The sequence below is a fragment of the Boleophthalmus pectinirostris genome, unplaced genomic scaffold (genome assembly GCF_026225935.1).
Source record: "Boleophthalmus pectinirostris isolate CB_2022bp ecotype Guang Dong unplaced genomic scaffold, ASM2622593v1 HiC_scaffold_3, whole genome shotgun sequence".
Taxonomy (NCBI): domain Eukaryota; kingdom Metazoa; phylum Chordata; class Actinopteri; order Gobiiformes; family Gobiidae; genus Boleophthalmus; species Boleophthalmus pectinirostris.
Genome location: NW_026571299.1, coordinates 21463568 through 21480881, shown reverse-complemented (window position 1 = coordinate 21480881; position 17314 = coordinate 21463568). Strand labels below are relative to the sequence as shown.

General features: G+C 41.9%; 1 protein-coding gene across 1 annotated transcript in view; it reads right to left on the bottom strand.

The window, feature by feature from the left end:
* LOC110165727 (calmodulin-binding transcription activator 1-like) overlaps positions 1–3568 on the bottom strand; it is a 108606-nt gene extending 105038 nt beyond the window's left edge. The window contains exons 1-2 of the mRNA XM_055160313.1: positions 3559–3568; positions 1184–1279 (exon numbers count right to left, since the gene is read on the bottom strand). Of these exons, the coding sequence (XP_055016288.1) occupies positions 1184–1279; positions 3559–3568 (106 nt within the window). The remainder of the gene's footprint in view (positions 1–1183; positions 1280–3558) is intronic.
* Between the last annotated feature and the right edge of the window lie 13746 nt (positions 3569–17314).

The window sequence follows — 17314 nt, the reverse complement described above, 5'->3', positions numbered from 1 at the left end:
TTGAGGAGCAGAAGGCACATTGTGTAATTGTGATTTGTGATTTTTCTCGACTCAGTGAGATCGTGGCCGTGCGAGGTGATGGAGCAGACCAGACACTGACCTCCTCCTTCAAACCAATGAACTCAACCACCCCACATTACATCACCAACAAAGTGCAGGCTACATATGTATTTTTGTAATCATAAAGCAGAAACCTGTTATGAAAAATTCTACATTTCAGAGCTTTTAACCATGTTATAGTTGTTTCCCCTCACCATTAACTCACTCAGAGTTGTATCTGGAGTGATTTGTGCATGTTTGAGCACTGTAACCTTGTTTTCCCTCCACTAGTACACGCTTAGACAGTTTTTCAGTCAGTCACTTTCACTGTTGGGCAAGTTACTTTCAAAAATGTAATGTGTTATTTATGACTTGTTAGTGTCATTTCAATGTAATTTGTTATATTACAATATTACTGCATTTAAAATGTAAAACATTACACAACTACTGCAGCACTTTAAGTTACTCTCACCAAAATAACTGTGAAGATGCTGAACTTTTCCGCCGTATATGGACTGAACCAGGACTAAACCAGAACTGAACCAGGACAAAACCAGGATTAAACCAGGTCTAAACCAGAGCTGAACCAGGACATAACCAGGACTGAACCAGAACTAAACCAGGTCTAAACCAGAAATGAATCAGAACTAAACCAAGACTAAACCAGGTCTAAACCATGACTGAACCAGGACAAAACCAGAACTGAACCAGGACCGCTACTGAGATAAAAAAAAAACACCACTTCAGTCCAAATTAAAAAGCATTTTTTTCCCTGTAATGCCACATTACTGCATTATAGGAAAAAGCAATGCATTACAGTAATTTGTTACTTTTATAATGCGTTACTCCCAACACTGGTCACTTTTACCTTTTTGTTCAAAGTCAAACTCCTAAACAGGACCATGAATGCTCGGACTGATCACAGGCTCTTGAAAATATCTTGTTTAAATCCACTTTATATTTTGACTTGAGTTTTTAGACAATTTAAAAAACTTCTTGTCTGTGTTTGCTATTGTGTGCATTATGTCACCATGGTAACTGCTGAACATTGGACCACAGAGACACATTGAGAACACCTCTAGTGTATTCAGTATGAGTCTAGTTGTATCCAGATGACATATAGAGAGTGTAAAATGTGACTGACTGTTGGGGTCGGCGTCGTCACTCTTGGGGGGGGTGTGGCCGGTGTAGCCCACTGCGATCCTCACCGCTCTCTCGGGGTTTCGGATTTTCTTCAGTCCTGCAAAAAATAAAAGACAAAACCAAATCTTGTAGAGAAGGTTACAGTGTTGGTCATCTGGACAATGCTTTTCAGCTCCATCCAGAACAAAGGAGTGTCACCATCACACACTCTGAAGGAAATATAGACAATAAATGATAATACTGAACCCAAACCATGAAGCAGAATTATCCTTGAATTATCACCTAAACTACACTCACGGACTTTAACTTCTTCTATTTTTAAAGACAATACAGTCAAGTGTATTTATCTTGTCGACATGTTTCTGCTGCTGCTGGATCTTCAGAACTGTCCCTGGTGTTGGTGGTGACGTGTCGTATATCAGCTGTTGTTACTTCCTGTTCTTCTTTTTCCTGTTCCTGGTCAGTCTGATTGAGCCGTCATCCGGTGTTCTCTGGAGGAGGGAGTCCCAGGTGTGTGAAAGGAGAAACGCTTCGTCATCACGGTTAATGGTGTCCGTGCCTTGATTCCTGGTTTCACCGTCCTCCCTGATCCAACATTTTAACTTGTTGTTTTCTGATCCAATGACTCGAGCCCCGTCCCAGTCCAGAATGTGCTTATTTCTTTTACAGTGTCTGATATGGCTGATTTTAGGTTTTCCTGCTCTGCTTTGTCTTTTTGTGTTCTGGTGAGTCTCCCTGATGTTTCCTTTTCGCTTTCCAGGAAGTTACAGGATGTAACAACAGTTGATGTACACCACCATCACCGAGGAGAGTTTTGAAGATGCAGCAGCAGCAGAAAAATGTCAACAAGGTAAATACACTTGGCTGTATTATCTTTTAAAAGAACCCAAGAAGTTAAAGTACATAAGAAGACAAAATGAACATCTTTGGTTTAATTGTCATGTACAATATGGCTAAAAACCATGAGCTGTGGTAAATAACAGAATGCAACACTAAAGGAGTTAGTTTGTGTCTGTAATAGGTCATAAATCCACAGCTCAAACCTCACTGTGGTACAGAAAAACAACAAAACATTTCTCACTCTTGAAAACATTGAAAAGCACTTTCTGAATAAAGAGTTTGTTATTATTGTCAAGGTATCACGATCAGTATAGAATAATGGGTCTATTCCTAAATCTAGTCTATTTAAATCGAGTTTGAAATGTTAATATCGTGACCACACTAACCATAAACCAGGTCAACAAAAGTGCAATCTGACAGTTTAACAGCAAATTCCACCTGAGAATTCTGAGCATTCTTTCATATTATTCTGTCCTATAACAATCCCTCTTATTTGAATATGATTTGGCGACTCCCCCTCACTGTTTTGATAATGACTCCGTGCTGTGATCTGGACCACGCGGTTCCATCGTTGCCGTGACGAAGTTGGTACCGGGCGATAGTTTCTCTCATCCTCTGTTTCCGTGACCACTGTTGCTATGATACAACGCCAGAGTTGAGATGCTCTCCCCGACTACAGACCATCAAGACCAGCATCGCCACTGCCTCTGCTACAAACACGACCATTTAGGACAGATTTAGTCCCACATTAGTCCTGGTTAGCTCTGATTTAGTCATTGGTCAAAGTTTAGTCCTAGTTTAGTCCTTTGGGATGTTTTTTGATCCTGGTTTAGTCTGGATTAAGAACTAGTGTAGTCCTAGATGAGTCATCGTTTAGTTCCAGTTCAGTCCTGGATTAGATCTAGTTTAGTCCTGCTTTGTCCTGGTTTAGTCTTAGCTTAGTCAAGGTTTAGTCCTGCATCCTTTGGCCATGTTTTCATCCTTGTTTAGACCTGGTTTAGTCCTTTTAAGAACTGGTTTAGTCCTTCTGTAGACTTTGTTTGTATTGGTTTTGTAGCCTACTTCAGTCTGACATTAGTTCTGGTGGAATCCTGATGTAGTTCTGGTAAACCTCCATTTCAGTCCTGGTTCAGTCCTGGTTCAGTCCTGGTTTAGTCCTGGTTTAGTCCTGGTTTAGTCTTGGTTTAGTCCTGGTTTACATCTAAAATAATTCTGGTTTAAACCTTCTCAAAATTGTACTGATATTGGTTAAAGACATTCAAGTACCAAAACTAAACCAGGAATAAACCAGAACTGAATCAGGACTGGACCAGGTCTGTCCTGGTCTTGTGTGCAGTGGTGTTGCGTGTGTACTGGGAGACTTGCTTTTATATTTATGGACCTTCTGTTGATGCCCAGCGGTCTCACGTCTCATGTCCAGCTCTGTTTAACACGCAACCAGACGCTCATCTCTCTTTCCTCCTCCTCCACCTCTCCTTTTCTCTCTCTCCTCATCTCTCACCCTCACCCCTCTTCTCTCCCCTCTCCCTCCCTAACCTCCCTTCATTTCGCTCTCTTTGAACCCCCTCTCTTCCTCTTCCTCCAAAACTAAACCAAAACAAGACTGAAATTGAAACAAATGAAAAATATATCAGGATGAAATTAGGACTAAAACAGGATTGAACCAGGGCTAAACCAGGACTAAACAAGAACAAAACCAGGACTCAACAAGGACTAAACCAGAACTGAACCAGAACTAAACCAGGACTAAACCAGGCATCAGAATGATACCAAAACCTGGACTAAACAAAAACTAAATGAGGGCAGCATTCAGATGTTTTTCCATTCTATCATAAAATATACAAAGTAACTTACTCTGCCTTCACACACAACACATCAAAACAGGGACCAAACTAGGAACTAAAGCAAGACTAAACCAGGACTAAACCAGGACTAAACCAGGTCTAAACCACGACTAAACTAGAACTAAACCAGGTCTAAACCAAGACTAAACCAGGATTAAAACAGGATGACATCTGGACTAAACCAGAACTAGAACAGAACCAAAAGTCTCCATCACCATTCAACCAAAAGGACATGTGGACACACAGGTCTGTCACCATAGCACATTTTGAAGTTCGATATATCGATCAAGTCAATATGCACGATAAAAGATAAGGATAAACCATTCTAAAACTACAGTATAAATAAATTAAATGAAATACTCGACATACTGTTGTTGGCATCTGTAATGAGTCATAACTGTGAATTCAACATCCAAGGGCTCAGATCTTATCTCAGAGCCAAAATATAACCAAAAAGTGCAAAGAAAAGATAAGGATTAATACTGACCCCCCAAAACGTTCCATCTTTCACATAAAGAAGTGAAAAGAGCGATTCTTGTGACAGGCCTAGAGCCGTGTGAGTGCAGCCTTACAAGCTCCTACATCCTGACAAACCAAACTATTGACATCTCATCACATTACATCAGCAGATGCACAGGCCTATGAATAATGCCTCTATTTATCCTACTTTTACATACTAGACATGCTTCAAAATACTCACACTTGAATACTGTTAAAGGTGCACTGTGTAATCTTTCTAACTGAGGGTCCAACACACACTTTGTCTCCATGGAGATGTTGTTATTGTGCCCGGCTTGTCCCACAATATGGCAGAAAACATGTCTGTCTCCATGGAGACAAGTAAGAAAGTAAGTGAGTAAGTCAGACTTTATTTCTAGAGCACCTTTAACAGATAAAATATCACAAAGTGCTTTACAGAGAGCAGCAAACAACATGAACAAAAACAGAGGAATTACAGACACAGTCAACCAAAAGCTGGTGTAAATAGCAGTGTCCTGAACTGATAAAAAAAAAAAAAAGTCTATAGAGTCTGCCTCATGGAGGACCAGGGCATTCCATAACTTGGAGCCACAGCCTGAAAGGTTTGGTCCCCCCATGTTTTGAATCGGGTCTTTGGGACCATCAGGAGGCCCTTACCTGAGGACCGGAGGATGTGACCTGAGGTATGGGGGCACAGTGCGTCAATGATGTACAGGAGCTCTGTTCATTTAGACCTCTGTAAGTTTAAACCATCAACATAGAAGTATGTGCCACCACTGTGGAGAGGCGACCCTACGTAGAGGAAGAAAGTATGTTTTTCAAGCTATTTTTGAGAAATAAAAACACTTTTGTATGAATAAATGCAAGAACCTGAATGCCACACTGTGGAACATTCCAGGTAAAGTAATAACATCAAAATGGCACAGTGCAGCTTTAAATAAGAAAAGTGTACACGTGTGCACATGCACAGTGTTGTCACGATTCAAACATTTCAAACTCAATTACAATCATAAGCAACAGATTTGATAGTCAATACAGACTAAAAACACTCCTTTTTTAAACAGTATACTGTGATTTTCACCATTAAATGGTAGAACTTTCTTTTCTATTCCATGTGTGTTATATGTGTGTAATGGTCAGTGGTGCAGTAGGTTCATTTTGGTCCATGTGTGTATACTAGTCTATGTGCTCTTACACTTGTTCTGATCCAACTCAACATCATTCTAAAGACATTCAGGAAAGGTTCATTTCTGTTCTGTCAATGGGACTTTTTTTAGTATTGATACCTGTGAAGAATGAGGAGATAGTTTTAGTATCGATTAGTATCTGGTTTTCAATATTTTTCCCAGCCCTAGTGCTGCTTTGTGTTGCAGTGGAAACAGGGAGCACACAGGTTTGACTGGTGCTGCGAGCGGCTCATTTAGTGCAGAAAAATAAACAGGGACCAAAACCACAAAGGACCAACTGTCTTTATACTTCAAAGATACAAAACACTGAGCCACTTCCACTTTCAATTCTACAGACTGCAAAACCTCCCTAGTCCTGTGGCAGAGTGGTTAGCCTCTCCTCCTGTGAGTGCGGAGGTTGTGGGTTAGACTCCTGATGTTCTCCCTGTGTTACTGTGGCAGAGTGGTTATCCAACAAATCAATTGTTAAGGTTGCAACTTGCCCAAGGCCATAATATCAATAAGTTATTCTGATCTGACACGTTGTAAATAATGTACAGATCATGGTACTTCTACTGCTGTTGGTTACACACTACCACTACTACTATTACTACTACTACTACTACTACTACTACTACTACTACTACTACTACTACTGCTACTACTGCTACTACTACTGCTACTACTACTACTACTACTACTACTACTACTACTACTACTACTACTACTACTACTACTACTACTGCTGCTACTACTACTACTACTACTACTACTACTACTACTGCTACTACTGACTACTACTACTACTGACTACTACTACTACTACTACTACTACTACTACTACTACTACTACTACTACTACTACTACTGACTACTACTACTACTACTACTACTACTACTACTACTACTACTACTACTGCTACTACTACTACTACTACTACTACTACTACTACTACTACTACTACTACTACTACTGACTACTACTACTACTACTACTACTACTACTACTACTACTACTACTACTACTACTACTACTACTACTACTACTACTACTACTGCTACTACTACTGACTACTACTACTACTACTACTACTACTACTACTACTACTACTACTGACTACTACTACTACTACTACTGCTACTACTACTACTACTACTACTACTACTACTACTACTACTACTACTGCTACTACTACTACTACTACTACTGCTACTACTGCTACTACTACTACTACTACTACTACTATTACTACTTCCAAGGCATCTGACACAAAGGGATACAACCCTGCATTATATTGTTTAGTCTCTAAATCTGATTTAACATGACTTACTTCTGTTTTAAACATGGTCCAGTCCTTGGTTTAGCCCGGGTTTAGTCTCTGTTTTTATCTGGTTTAAACCTGTTTTTTCCATCCATCCTCCTTCTGTTTATCTGGGACCAGGTCACACAGGCAGCAGTCTCTGCCAGGGACTCCCAGTCCTTGTTTAGTCCCTTGCTTTGTCCCTGGTTTAGACCTGGTTCAGTCCTCATTTAGATCTGTTTTTTAAGATGTTTTAGTTCATATTTGTTTGTGGTTTAGTCCTGGTTTAGTCCTGTTTTAGTTCAAATTCAGTAATGGGGTTTAGTCCTAGTTCAGTTCTGGTTCAGTCCTGGTTTAGTCCTGGTTTAGTCCTGTTTTAGTTCAAATTCAGTAATGGGGTTTAGTCCTAGTTCAGTTCTGGTTCAGTCCTGGTTTAGTCCTGGTTTAGTCCTGGGGGTTAGTCCCAGTTTAGTCTTGGTTCAGTCCTGGTTTACTCCTGGTTCAGTCCTTGGTTAGTCCTGGTTTACTCCTGGTTCAGTCCTTGGTTAGTCCTGGTTTAGACCGGGTTCAGTCTTGGTTTAGTCCGGGTTTAGTCCTGGTTTAGTCCGGGTTCAGTCCGTGTTATTACAGGACTATATGAATCCAGCTGTAGATGTAGAGGCCTGAGCTCATCGCCATGGAGATCGTGGTCATTCTGTGCATTATTAATGAGGAGGAGAGAATCTGCTGCTGCTACAAAAATGACCTGAGGAAACACTCGTGTGAGCCCAAAACCTCCAAACCTCTGGATCTTCACACACCGCAAGAGGTGAAGGATAAAACGTGTAAAGCATTATCACGGAACTTTCTGGAGGTAACACCTGACGTCACCATGAAAGAAAATGATGCTGAGAATTGCATGGGAGAATCAGGACTAGACCAGAACTAAACCAGGACTAAATCAGTACTAATCCAGGACTAATCCAGGACTAAACCTGGACTAAATAAAGAATAAACCAGGACTAAACCAGAACTAATCCAGGACTAAATCAGAATAAAACCAAGACTAAACCAGGACTAAACAAAGAATAAACCAGGACTAAACCAGGACTAGACCAGAACTAATCAAGGACTAAACCAGATCTAAACCAGGTCTAAACAAACAATAAACCAGGACTAAACCAGGACTAAACTAGAACAATTACTAGACAATTTCAGCAAATATACTAAATAATCAACAATTGTGAGCAAAATGTAGTCATCATAAATGAAGTGAAAATGTTGTGGCGTGTTATTGTGGTGGAGCCAGGCTGAGGCTGCAGGCTCCATCCCTGAGCTAGCAGCAGCACCAGGACACTCTAGACCTGTCACCAGAACTCACCACACCTCACAACACAGACACCCCGACACCCCGACACCCTGTCACCCCGTCACCCCGACAAACCACAACACTCCAACACGTTTGTTTAAATATAGTGCAACAAATACAAAACACAATGAACTTATTATGAGTCCTAAACTTACAGTGTGTATTCTCCCCTTTACAACTCAAAGATTATCTTAAGAAACAGATAGATAGATAGATAGATAGATAGATAGATAGATAGATAGATAGATAGATAGATAGAAATACAACAGAATTGTTTCAAAAAACAAAGAGGAACAGCCATGGTTAGAAAAAAGGTCCATTTGTGCTGTCCCAGATGGAGCATGAGTCTGTGTTCTGTTTCTATTATACACATTTTCATGAGAAATGAAACAAGAAAAAAGTCAGTCCATAAATGTTGAACCTGATCATTTACAACCACTGTTCTCCACGTGGATCTTACGTCCTCTGTGTGAACTAAATCACTGTTTTAGGATGATCCCTGATCATTAAAGCCATGACCACACTGGCTGTGCTTCCATTCACACTCACACTCAGGATCATCATCACACACTTTTGGAGCTGGATCATACTTCACCTGATTTCTCTCAGATTATCGGCCTTCAAGTTTACATTTCAATCATCTTAAAGGTCCAGAAATCAGATTAGAATCAGATTTTGGAGTGTGTGTCACATGACTGTGGCCAGAGACACTGACTCACAGAAGAGTGTTCCTCTGTCTGTGAGCAGCTTTACAAACTGTAGAACGAGAACGAAACAAACACACTCTCATCTATTCTAATGAACTTTCCTCATCACACACACGTACACGCACACACACACACACACACACATGCACACACACACGCACACACACACGCACACACACACACACACGCACACACACACACGCACATGTACGCACACACACACATACACACGCACACGCATGTATACACACACACACATACACGCACGCAAACGCACACACACACATGCACACACACACACACACACACGCACACCTGAAGCTGTGTTTTGTTTCATTCACACATGTTTAACACACAAACCCTGCACATTTAAGATGAGTTCCTCTATCAAGCAGAAAACACTCTGTTCCACCTTGTGATGTCATGTGGTAATACAGGAAGTGCTCCACTGGGTTTTTAAAATCCACACATCTTCACTAGAGTCATTTGATGATTTCAGCCCTGGAGTTGCCGATATCTACTGAACTAAAGGTGAAAGGAGCTGTTCACTTGAAAACTACCACTTCATGACATCACATGGTGAAACAAAGCATTTGGAGCTTTGGAGATGTACACTGAAAAAAAAAAAACTTCTGAGGATAAATATTAAATCAACTGTGGTCATTTCATTCTGTGAGAACTAAAACTAATGTAACAGCAATGGACAAAATGTATTTATTTGACTGATGTAGTGGAAGTGTTGTGTTTGATGAGTAAGTTCTACTCTAGAATCACCATCACACTGACAGGTTTAACAGTTACTCCTGACAAACCAAAAAATACTGAATAATACTAAAGTCCTTCTAGATCAGTCCCATGTTGAGCGCTCAGAGCGCTCATGACTCACAGGTTGGTGGTGCAACTCTAGCTCAGGCGAATTCAGATGAATGCTGTTGTTGTGTCCTTGGGCAAGACTCTTAACTTGTCTGTGTGCACTGGTGTGTGAATGTGTGTGTGTGTGAATGTGTGTGTGTGTGTGTGTGTGTGTGTGAATGTGTGAGCGGTTCTAGTTGTAAAGAGCTTTGAGCGTTGAAGTTGGAAAAGTGTTGTATAAAAATGTGACCATTGATTCTATATGAGTAAATCCTAGACATTTAATACTTACTTCATTATTTCATCACAGAAATACAATTAATTATGACAATATTTTATATATTTGACTTCATTTATTTACATGAATATGACTTCTAACTTTACAAAAACTGAGTAACAATTAAATGACTCAGTAAATTCATCAGTGTTAATGGAGGTGGTAAGTACATTTTACTTAATACTAACAAGTAAATTGTACCTGATATTACACTAGTACTTTAAAAAGTGCTAGTGCAAATTTTTTTTCTAATAAATCGTTATTTTAATAGATCCATGAGTAAATCTAACAAGTTTTTTTTTTCTTAGTGTACACAGACTAATATTAAAGGGTCAAACATGCGTGAATGAAACAAGACCCAGCTCCAGGTGTGTTTTTGAGGAGGAACAACATTATATCGTGGCTGAAATGTCTCAAGAGTCAGTTTTGCGTCATGTTCGTCCGTTGATGGCACCTTGTTGTTTGGTGGAGTATGTATTACTCAGCTGTAACAGTCAGCAAAAACGTGACATTGAGAAACTATGACGACATGTGTGAGTGAGCGTGATGCCCGCGCCGCAGCCCGGTGTCCTGCGCTATGACCTTAAACTGACACAGATGCCATCACACGGAACACACCGCTCCTCCTCCTCCTCCGCGCGAGGCCAGGACGCATGCACGCACACGCACGCAGCGACACAAACAAACAGCGTGCAGCCATCTGTGACCCAAGCGGACCCGAGCGCGACGCGTAATTACCCAAAACGAGGCTAATTCCGTGCGTAAAAAGCGAGAGCGCGCAGGGGAAACACACACGCACACGCACGCGCTCGTGGACGTTTGGTTTCTGTGCTATTTGGGGACATTACTTAGACTTACTTGTTATTTTACAAGACCCTAATACTAAGCACAGTTATACCCTGACCTGAACTATAACCTCCTTTAACCCACATCTGAGACTTCAATATAAATCTACAGAGCCTGGTTTAGTCCTGGTTTAGTCCTGTTTTAGTCCCGCTTTAGTCCCGGTTTAGTCCTAGTTTAGCCTTGTTTTAGTCCTGGTTTAGTCCTAGTTTAGTCCTGTTTAGCCTTGTTTTAGTCCTGGTTTAGTCCTAGTTTAGTCCTGATTTAGTCCTGGTTTAGCCTTGGTTTAGTCCTTGGTTTAGTCCTGGTTTAGTCAGTTTAGTCCTGGTTTAGTCCTGGTTTATCCTTGGTTTAGTCCTAGTTTAGCCTTGGTTTAGTCCTGGTTTAGTCCTTGGGTTGGCCTTGGATTTGCATGCTTTAGTGTTGGTTTAGTCCTGGTTTAGTCTTTGTTTCTTGTAAATTTCTTGTCTTTTACTCCTTTTCCTCCCTGGTTTATTCTAGATTTAGATCTGATTTAGTCCTGGTTTAGTCCTGATTAAAGTCCTGGTTTAGTACTGGTTTAGTCCTGGACTTGCATTCTTTAGTTCTGGTTTAGTCCTGGTTTCGCCTTTATTTAATCCTGGTTTAGTCCTTTGTTTGGTCTCTTGGTTTAGTCACAAAAAACAGTTTCAGTCAGTGCTTTGGTCTGGGTTTAGACCTGGTTTAGTTCTGGTTCGCTCCCTTGTTTATTCCACGGTCATTTTCCTGCACGCTTCACTTTTTGACTAGTCCATAATCCAGCTCCAAGGTTAGATCTGCTTTAGTCCCCGGTTCATCAGTCCTGCTTCACACTGTTGTTCTAATAATACAAGATTTACGTCACGAGGACCTGATTTTTGTCCCTAAATCGGAGTCAGGTCCCCGCGACGCGCGCGTGTGCACAAACCCGAGTCCCCACAATGTGATGAATACCCGCCCACGCACGCTCTCACGCACGCGCACGGAAAGCATCAGAATTCCTCCGGCATCACCAGCACCAGCACCACCACCACCACCGCCAGCACCAGCACCGTGTTTTTCAGGGCTGAGCGAAAGCGCAAGTGAAACCGCTGACGGACGCAAAACCAGTGCGGTATTTTTGACGCGCTCGCGGTAAACGGCGCTGTCCACAGGCGCTAATACAGCACCATCCTCATCCGTGCGTTTCAACACCGGCCACTGCTTTGAAAAGAAAAGAAAAAAAAAAACGTAAACTGTCGCGGTTATTTCTCGATGTTTAGTCACTTTCTATCCCGTCTTTCCCTCATCCAAACACCGAGCGCAGTGCCAAATATAACCCCAAATTGCTGTCTTACCTTCCGGCTTGTTTTCGGTAGCCATTTCCCCTCACCCCTCCTCCTCCACTCCTCTTCCTCTCCTCTTCCTCCGCCTCCTCGCCTCTGTGATGGTGGGGGGGGACACGGAGAGGACAGCTCAAGGAGGGGGGCGGGCCCTAGGAGCAGGCTTTTGGGGGGCGAGCCTGCCGCGTGAGAGCCTCCCATTGGTTCGCGCCCGTGACTGACAGCTGCGTTTTTAAAATAATAATAACAATCATGGAAATGATTGAGAGCAGAAAACGATAAAATGAAGAAAGGCAGAAGAGAATCACGAAAACAGACTGAACAAACACGTGCCCTTGTTCTGAGCGAGTCATCTTATTACATGTACTAAACAAGAACTAATACAGGAGCCAGATTTAAGTCCTGCTTTAGTCTTGCTGTGTTTAATCCTGGTTTAGTCCTGGTTTAGTCCTGTTTATGTCTGGTTTAGTCCTGGTTTAGTCCTGTTTATGTCTGGTTTAGCTTTGGTTTAGTCTTGGTTTAGCCTTGCATGCTTTAGTCCAGCTTTAGTCCTGGTTTAGTTCTTGTTTAGTCCTGGTGTAGTTCGTGTTTAGTTCTGTTTTAGTCCTGGTTTAGTCTTGGTTTAGTTCTTGTTTAGTCCTTTTTTAGTCGTGCTTTAGTCCTGGTTTAGTTTTTGTTTAGTCCTTTTTTAGTCCTGTTTTAGTTCTTGTTTAGTCCTTTTTTAGTCCTGGTTTAGTCTTGGTTTAGTTCTTTTTAGTCCTGGTTTAGTCTTGGTTTAGTTCTTGTTTAGTAACTGGTTTAGTCCTGGTTTCTTATTTAATCTCCAGTCTTTTACTCCTGGTTTAAACATGCTTTGGTCTGGGTTTAGACCTGGTTAAGACCTGGTTTAGTCTGGGTTTAGACCTGGTTTAGTCCTGGTTTAGACCTGCTTTAGTCTGGGTTTAGACCTGGTTTAGTCCTGGTTTAGACCTGCTTTAGTCTGGGTTTAGACCTGCTTTAATCCTTGTTTATTGCCTGTTTTTTCCTTGTATGGTTCACTTTCTGATTAGTAAATCATTCAGCTGTCTCCAAGGTGAACTGTGCTGTGGTCCCTGTTTATTAGTCCTGCGCTGGCCTTGGTTCAGTCCTGGTTTAGTTCTGGTTTAGTCCTGGTTCAGTCCTGCTCTGGCCTTGGTTCAGTCTTGCACAGACTGTTATTCTGGTTTAATCCTTAATAGACGTCGCTCCATTTCACATTTTCTCAGGGTTCAGTTTGATGCTTTTCCTCTCGTTTACCACCTATAGCCTCATCTCTCCTTTCCCCCTCACATGCACTCTCTCCTGCCATCCCTCCTTTCTCTCTCTCCCGCCACCCCCTTCTCTCTTTCCCTCCATCCCTCCTTTCTCTCTTTCCCTCTCTCCCTCTCTCGATCTCCCCTCTCTCCCTCTCTCCTCCCTCTCTGTCTCTCCTCTCTCTCCCTCCATCCTCGCCTTCTCTCTCTCTCCCTGTCTCTCTCTCGGTCTCTCTCTCATCCCCCCTCTCTCTCTCTCTCCCTCATCCCCCTCTCCTCGTACGTCACTCCTCTACGTCTATATTCGAGGACACCTTGATAGTCTCCCAGAGCGCATCGTCATCACCATCATCACACGCGCGCTCACGGTTAAAAGACGCGTGCACGCGCACGCAAAAAAACAATGGGAAAACGCGACGCAAGGTCGAAGCGCGCCATCGTAATGAAGTGCGCGCGCTGCGGTCCGGACTGGAATTTAAATGAACAAAGACGGAAGCGACCAGGAAGCAGCGACGTGCTCCGAGTGAACGTCACGCCGGAAATATGCTAACGACTGTGTGTAGTTTAGACCTACTAACTGTTCTGAAATACACGGGATTCTTGGATTATTTTAGAGGTTCAGATTTCTGTCTTCTCTCAAATATATATTTCTTTAACTTACCTTTTCTTTTCTTTGCATTACCTTTATTTTTGATACGATCCTAAACGATACATTTTGTACCTTCTTTATCACCATTATTATTAGTTTGTACGACCATATATGTAATTTATTTTGATATATTTAAATATGTGTAAAGTTTCTTGATCAGTGCACATAAGAAAGCTTTACATTTGTGTTTTTATCTCGAACGCTTGGACTAGTCTGTGTGCAGTGCGCGTAGGCCTGAGCTGTGCTGCGATTGGCTGGATGGAGCTCGTGGTGCTGAAAGGACAGCTCCACGCGCGCCTACGCAGCCTCGTGCTCTGGGTCCTCGTACGGCGCGCGCGTTTGACAGAAAAAGAAGAGGCGAGAAGAGAAGAGAAGAGAGGAGTGAGAAGGAGAGGAGGAGGAGAGGAGAAGAGGAGAGGAGAAGAGAAGAGAGGACAAGAGGAGAGGAGGAGATAGAAGAAGGAGAGGAGAGGAGAAAGAAGAGAAGACAGGAGGAGGGAAGGAGAGAAAAGAGGAGAGAGGAGAGGAGGAGAAAAGAGAGGAAGAGAGAAGGAGAGGAGGAAAGAAGAGAGGAGGAGAAAGGAGGAGAGAGAAGACAGGAAGAGACAGAAGAGAGGAGGAGAGAAGAGAAGTGGAGAGAAGAGAGGAGGAGACATACGGGTCATACCAGCTTGTCAAAGTCTGATCCCGTCAGATCTCAGAAGCTCAGCAGGTCTGGGTCTGGTTAGTACTTGGATGGAGACCACTGGGAAAATCAGGTGTCACAGGGGGCACCAGTCACAAAAACTGTTGACATTGTGGCCTTAGGCAAGACACAATGGATGGAGGATGGAGCATGAGATTGACAGGTGGATCGGTGCAGCGTCTGCAGTGATGCAGTCGCTGTATTGGACCGTTGTGGTGAAGAGGGAGCTGAGTCGAAAGGCGAAGCTCTCAATTTACCGGTCAGTCTTCGTTCCCACTCTCACCTATGGTCATGAGCTCTGGGTAATGACCGAAAGAACCAGATCGCAGATACAAGTGCTCGAAATGAGTTTCCTCCGCAGGGTGGCTGGGCACTCCCTTAGAGATAGGCTGAGGAGCTCAGTCACACCGGAGGAGCTCGGAGTAGAGCCTCTGCTCCTCCACGTCGAGAGGAGACAGTTGAGGTGGCTCGGGCATCTGTTCCGGATGCCTCCTGGGCGCCTCCCTTGGGAGGTGTTCCGGGCATGTCCCGGGGAAGACCCAGGACACGCCGGAGGGACTATGTCTCTCAGCTGGCCTGGGAACGCCTCAGGGTTCCCCCGGAGGAGCTGGAGGACGTGTCTGGGGTGAAGGAAGTCTGGGAGTCCCTGCTTAGACTGCTGCCCCGTGACCCGGCCCTGGATAAGTGGAAGAAAATGGATGGATGGATGGAACTTACTTACAAACTAGAGATGAAAAGAAGACATCAGTGTGGGTTTTTGCTGCTGGACACCTTATGGGTTTAGTGTAAACTAATGTAACTCCAAAAGCAAATGTGTGTTCAAGGGAGACACAAGGAAACCCAGGAGACTTCTGGTGTTTGGTTCTTGGGCAGTTTGGGCTCTTAGCTTTATGTTTCATGTGGAAACAACACAACTGGTCACTCTGCATTGCAAAAGGTTTTCATATTTAATGAATCAACTGTACATGGGACATTGTATGTTCAAAGGACGTTTTCTCCCAATGCATTTCCCCAGCAGGGATCAGCCCTGAAAGTAACAGCCCCACACACCAGACTCCAGGAGAATATCTAAGTATTTGTTATATAAATCCATATCAGCCTGGATTTTTCCAGGCAACAAACTTTACGCTCTTACTAACTACTACTACTACAACTACTACTACTACTACTACTAACTGTCTTACTCTTAAGGTTATGGCGAAATGTACAGAAGGATTTCTTGCTATCTGATTTCAAAATTGATTTAATTTTTGGCAAATTTTTATTTACTGAAACACTAAATAAAATAAAATCCTTTCTGTAACCTATATAATTAGTAGCCTATCTAATACGAGTACAAAATTAAGTAAAAAATGTAAACCTGGCTCTGTCTGCTTTTGAAACTGAAATAACTCAAAAAGGTCAGTAGACTGCATTGGAAATTTCAAATTAATATTTGTAAATGTAAAATGTTTTCCTATTCACCTGCAGTGTCTTGTCAAGTAAAGAACAAACAAACAAAAAAAAGCATCTTACAGAACCAGTATGGTGCGGGCGGCCCCGGTCCCTGCCATATCTGTGCTGGAACAGATTTCAGTTTGTACAGTGCTCGTCTGTGTGGGGAGTATTGCTAAAGTTAGGACCTTACCCAACGAGAGAACAGTGGCAGCCTCTTTACAGTGTTCTGACAGAATGTTCCCTGCCTTATATATCTAAATGTGGTCCTTTTTACTCTTATGTCAAACTTACACTTGGTCCTTGGAATAAATAAAATGTTTAAATGTTACTAAAGTTTTGTTATGTTATGGCCAATATGTTTGTGTACACGTAGACATATAAGTTTGCAAGTTTAAAATTTGACAGAATGTTACGTTATTTTGTGACTAAATTTAAAAACATAAATCATCACTGGACTAAATCAAATATTAAAACAGTACTGGAGGTTGTATTTAGCCAAGGTGTATGTGTGTGTGTCTTTTATTGTGCATCTTTTTACATAGACTCTATATATTCTTTATATAGCCTATGATCTTTTGTAATGCATCTTGAATTGGAGAAAGCCAAGGTCCAGGTCTAAAACACAGAATTAGAAGAAACATATTTTTATTATGGTGAGACGTCCGTGATAAAAGAGACATTAATAATGGTAATAATACAGATGGGAGTAAAGTAAAAAAAAAAAAAAAAAAAAAAAAAAGTAGGATACTACGGTGAAGTCAGGAATAAAAACAGCATATTACTGTCTCATTCAATGCAAATTAAAAAATAATAAATAAATAAATAAATAAATAAAACGGGACACTTTAAAACTTTAACATAGTTATTTTGACATTCTACTAAATTAAAGCAACTCCAAAACAACGTTAATGCCTCAAAAGAAGATGTTGAAATTATCCAGTGGTTTATAATCCCAAAATATAATATATATAAAATATATAGAGTTCTCCTTCCAGTTGACCTCAATGTAAACAAATCGGGCAGCAGAGGGCGACAAATCTTCTTCCGCACCCCGCATGAGTGTCATCACTTTGGACCAATCAGATTCGGTGACGAGGATGACTTGGGCGGGAT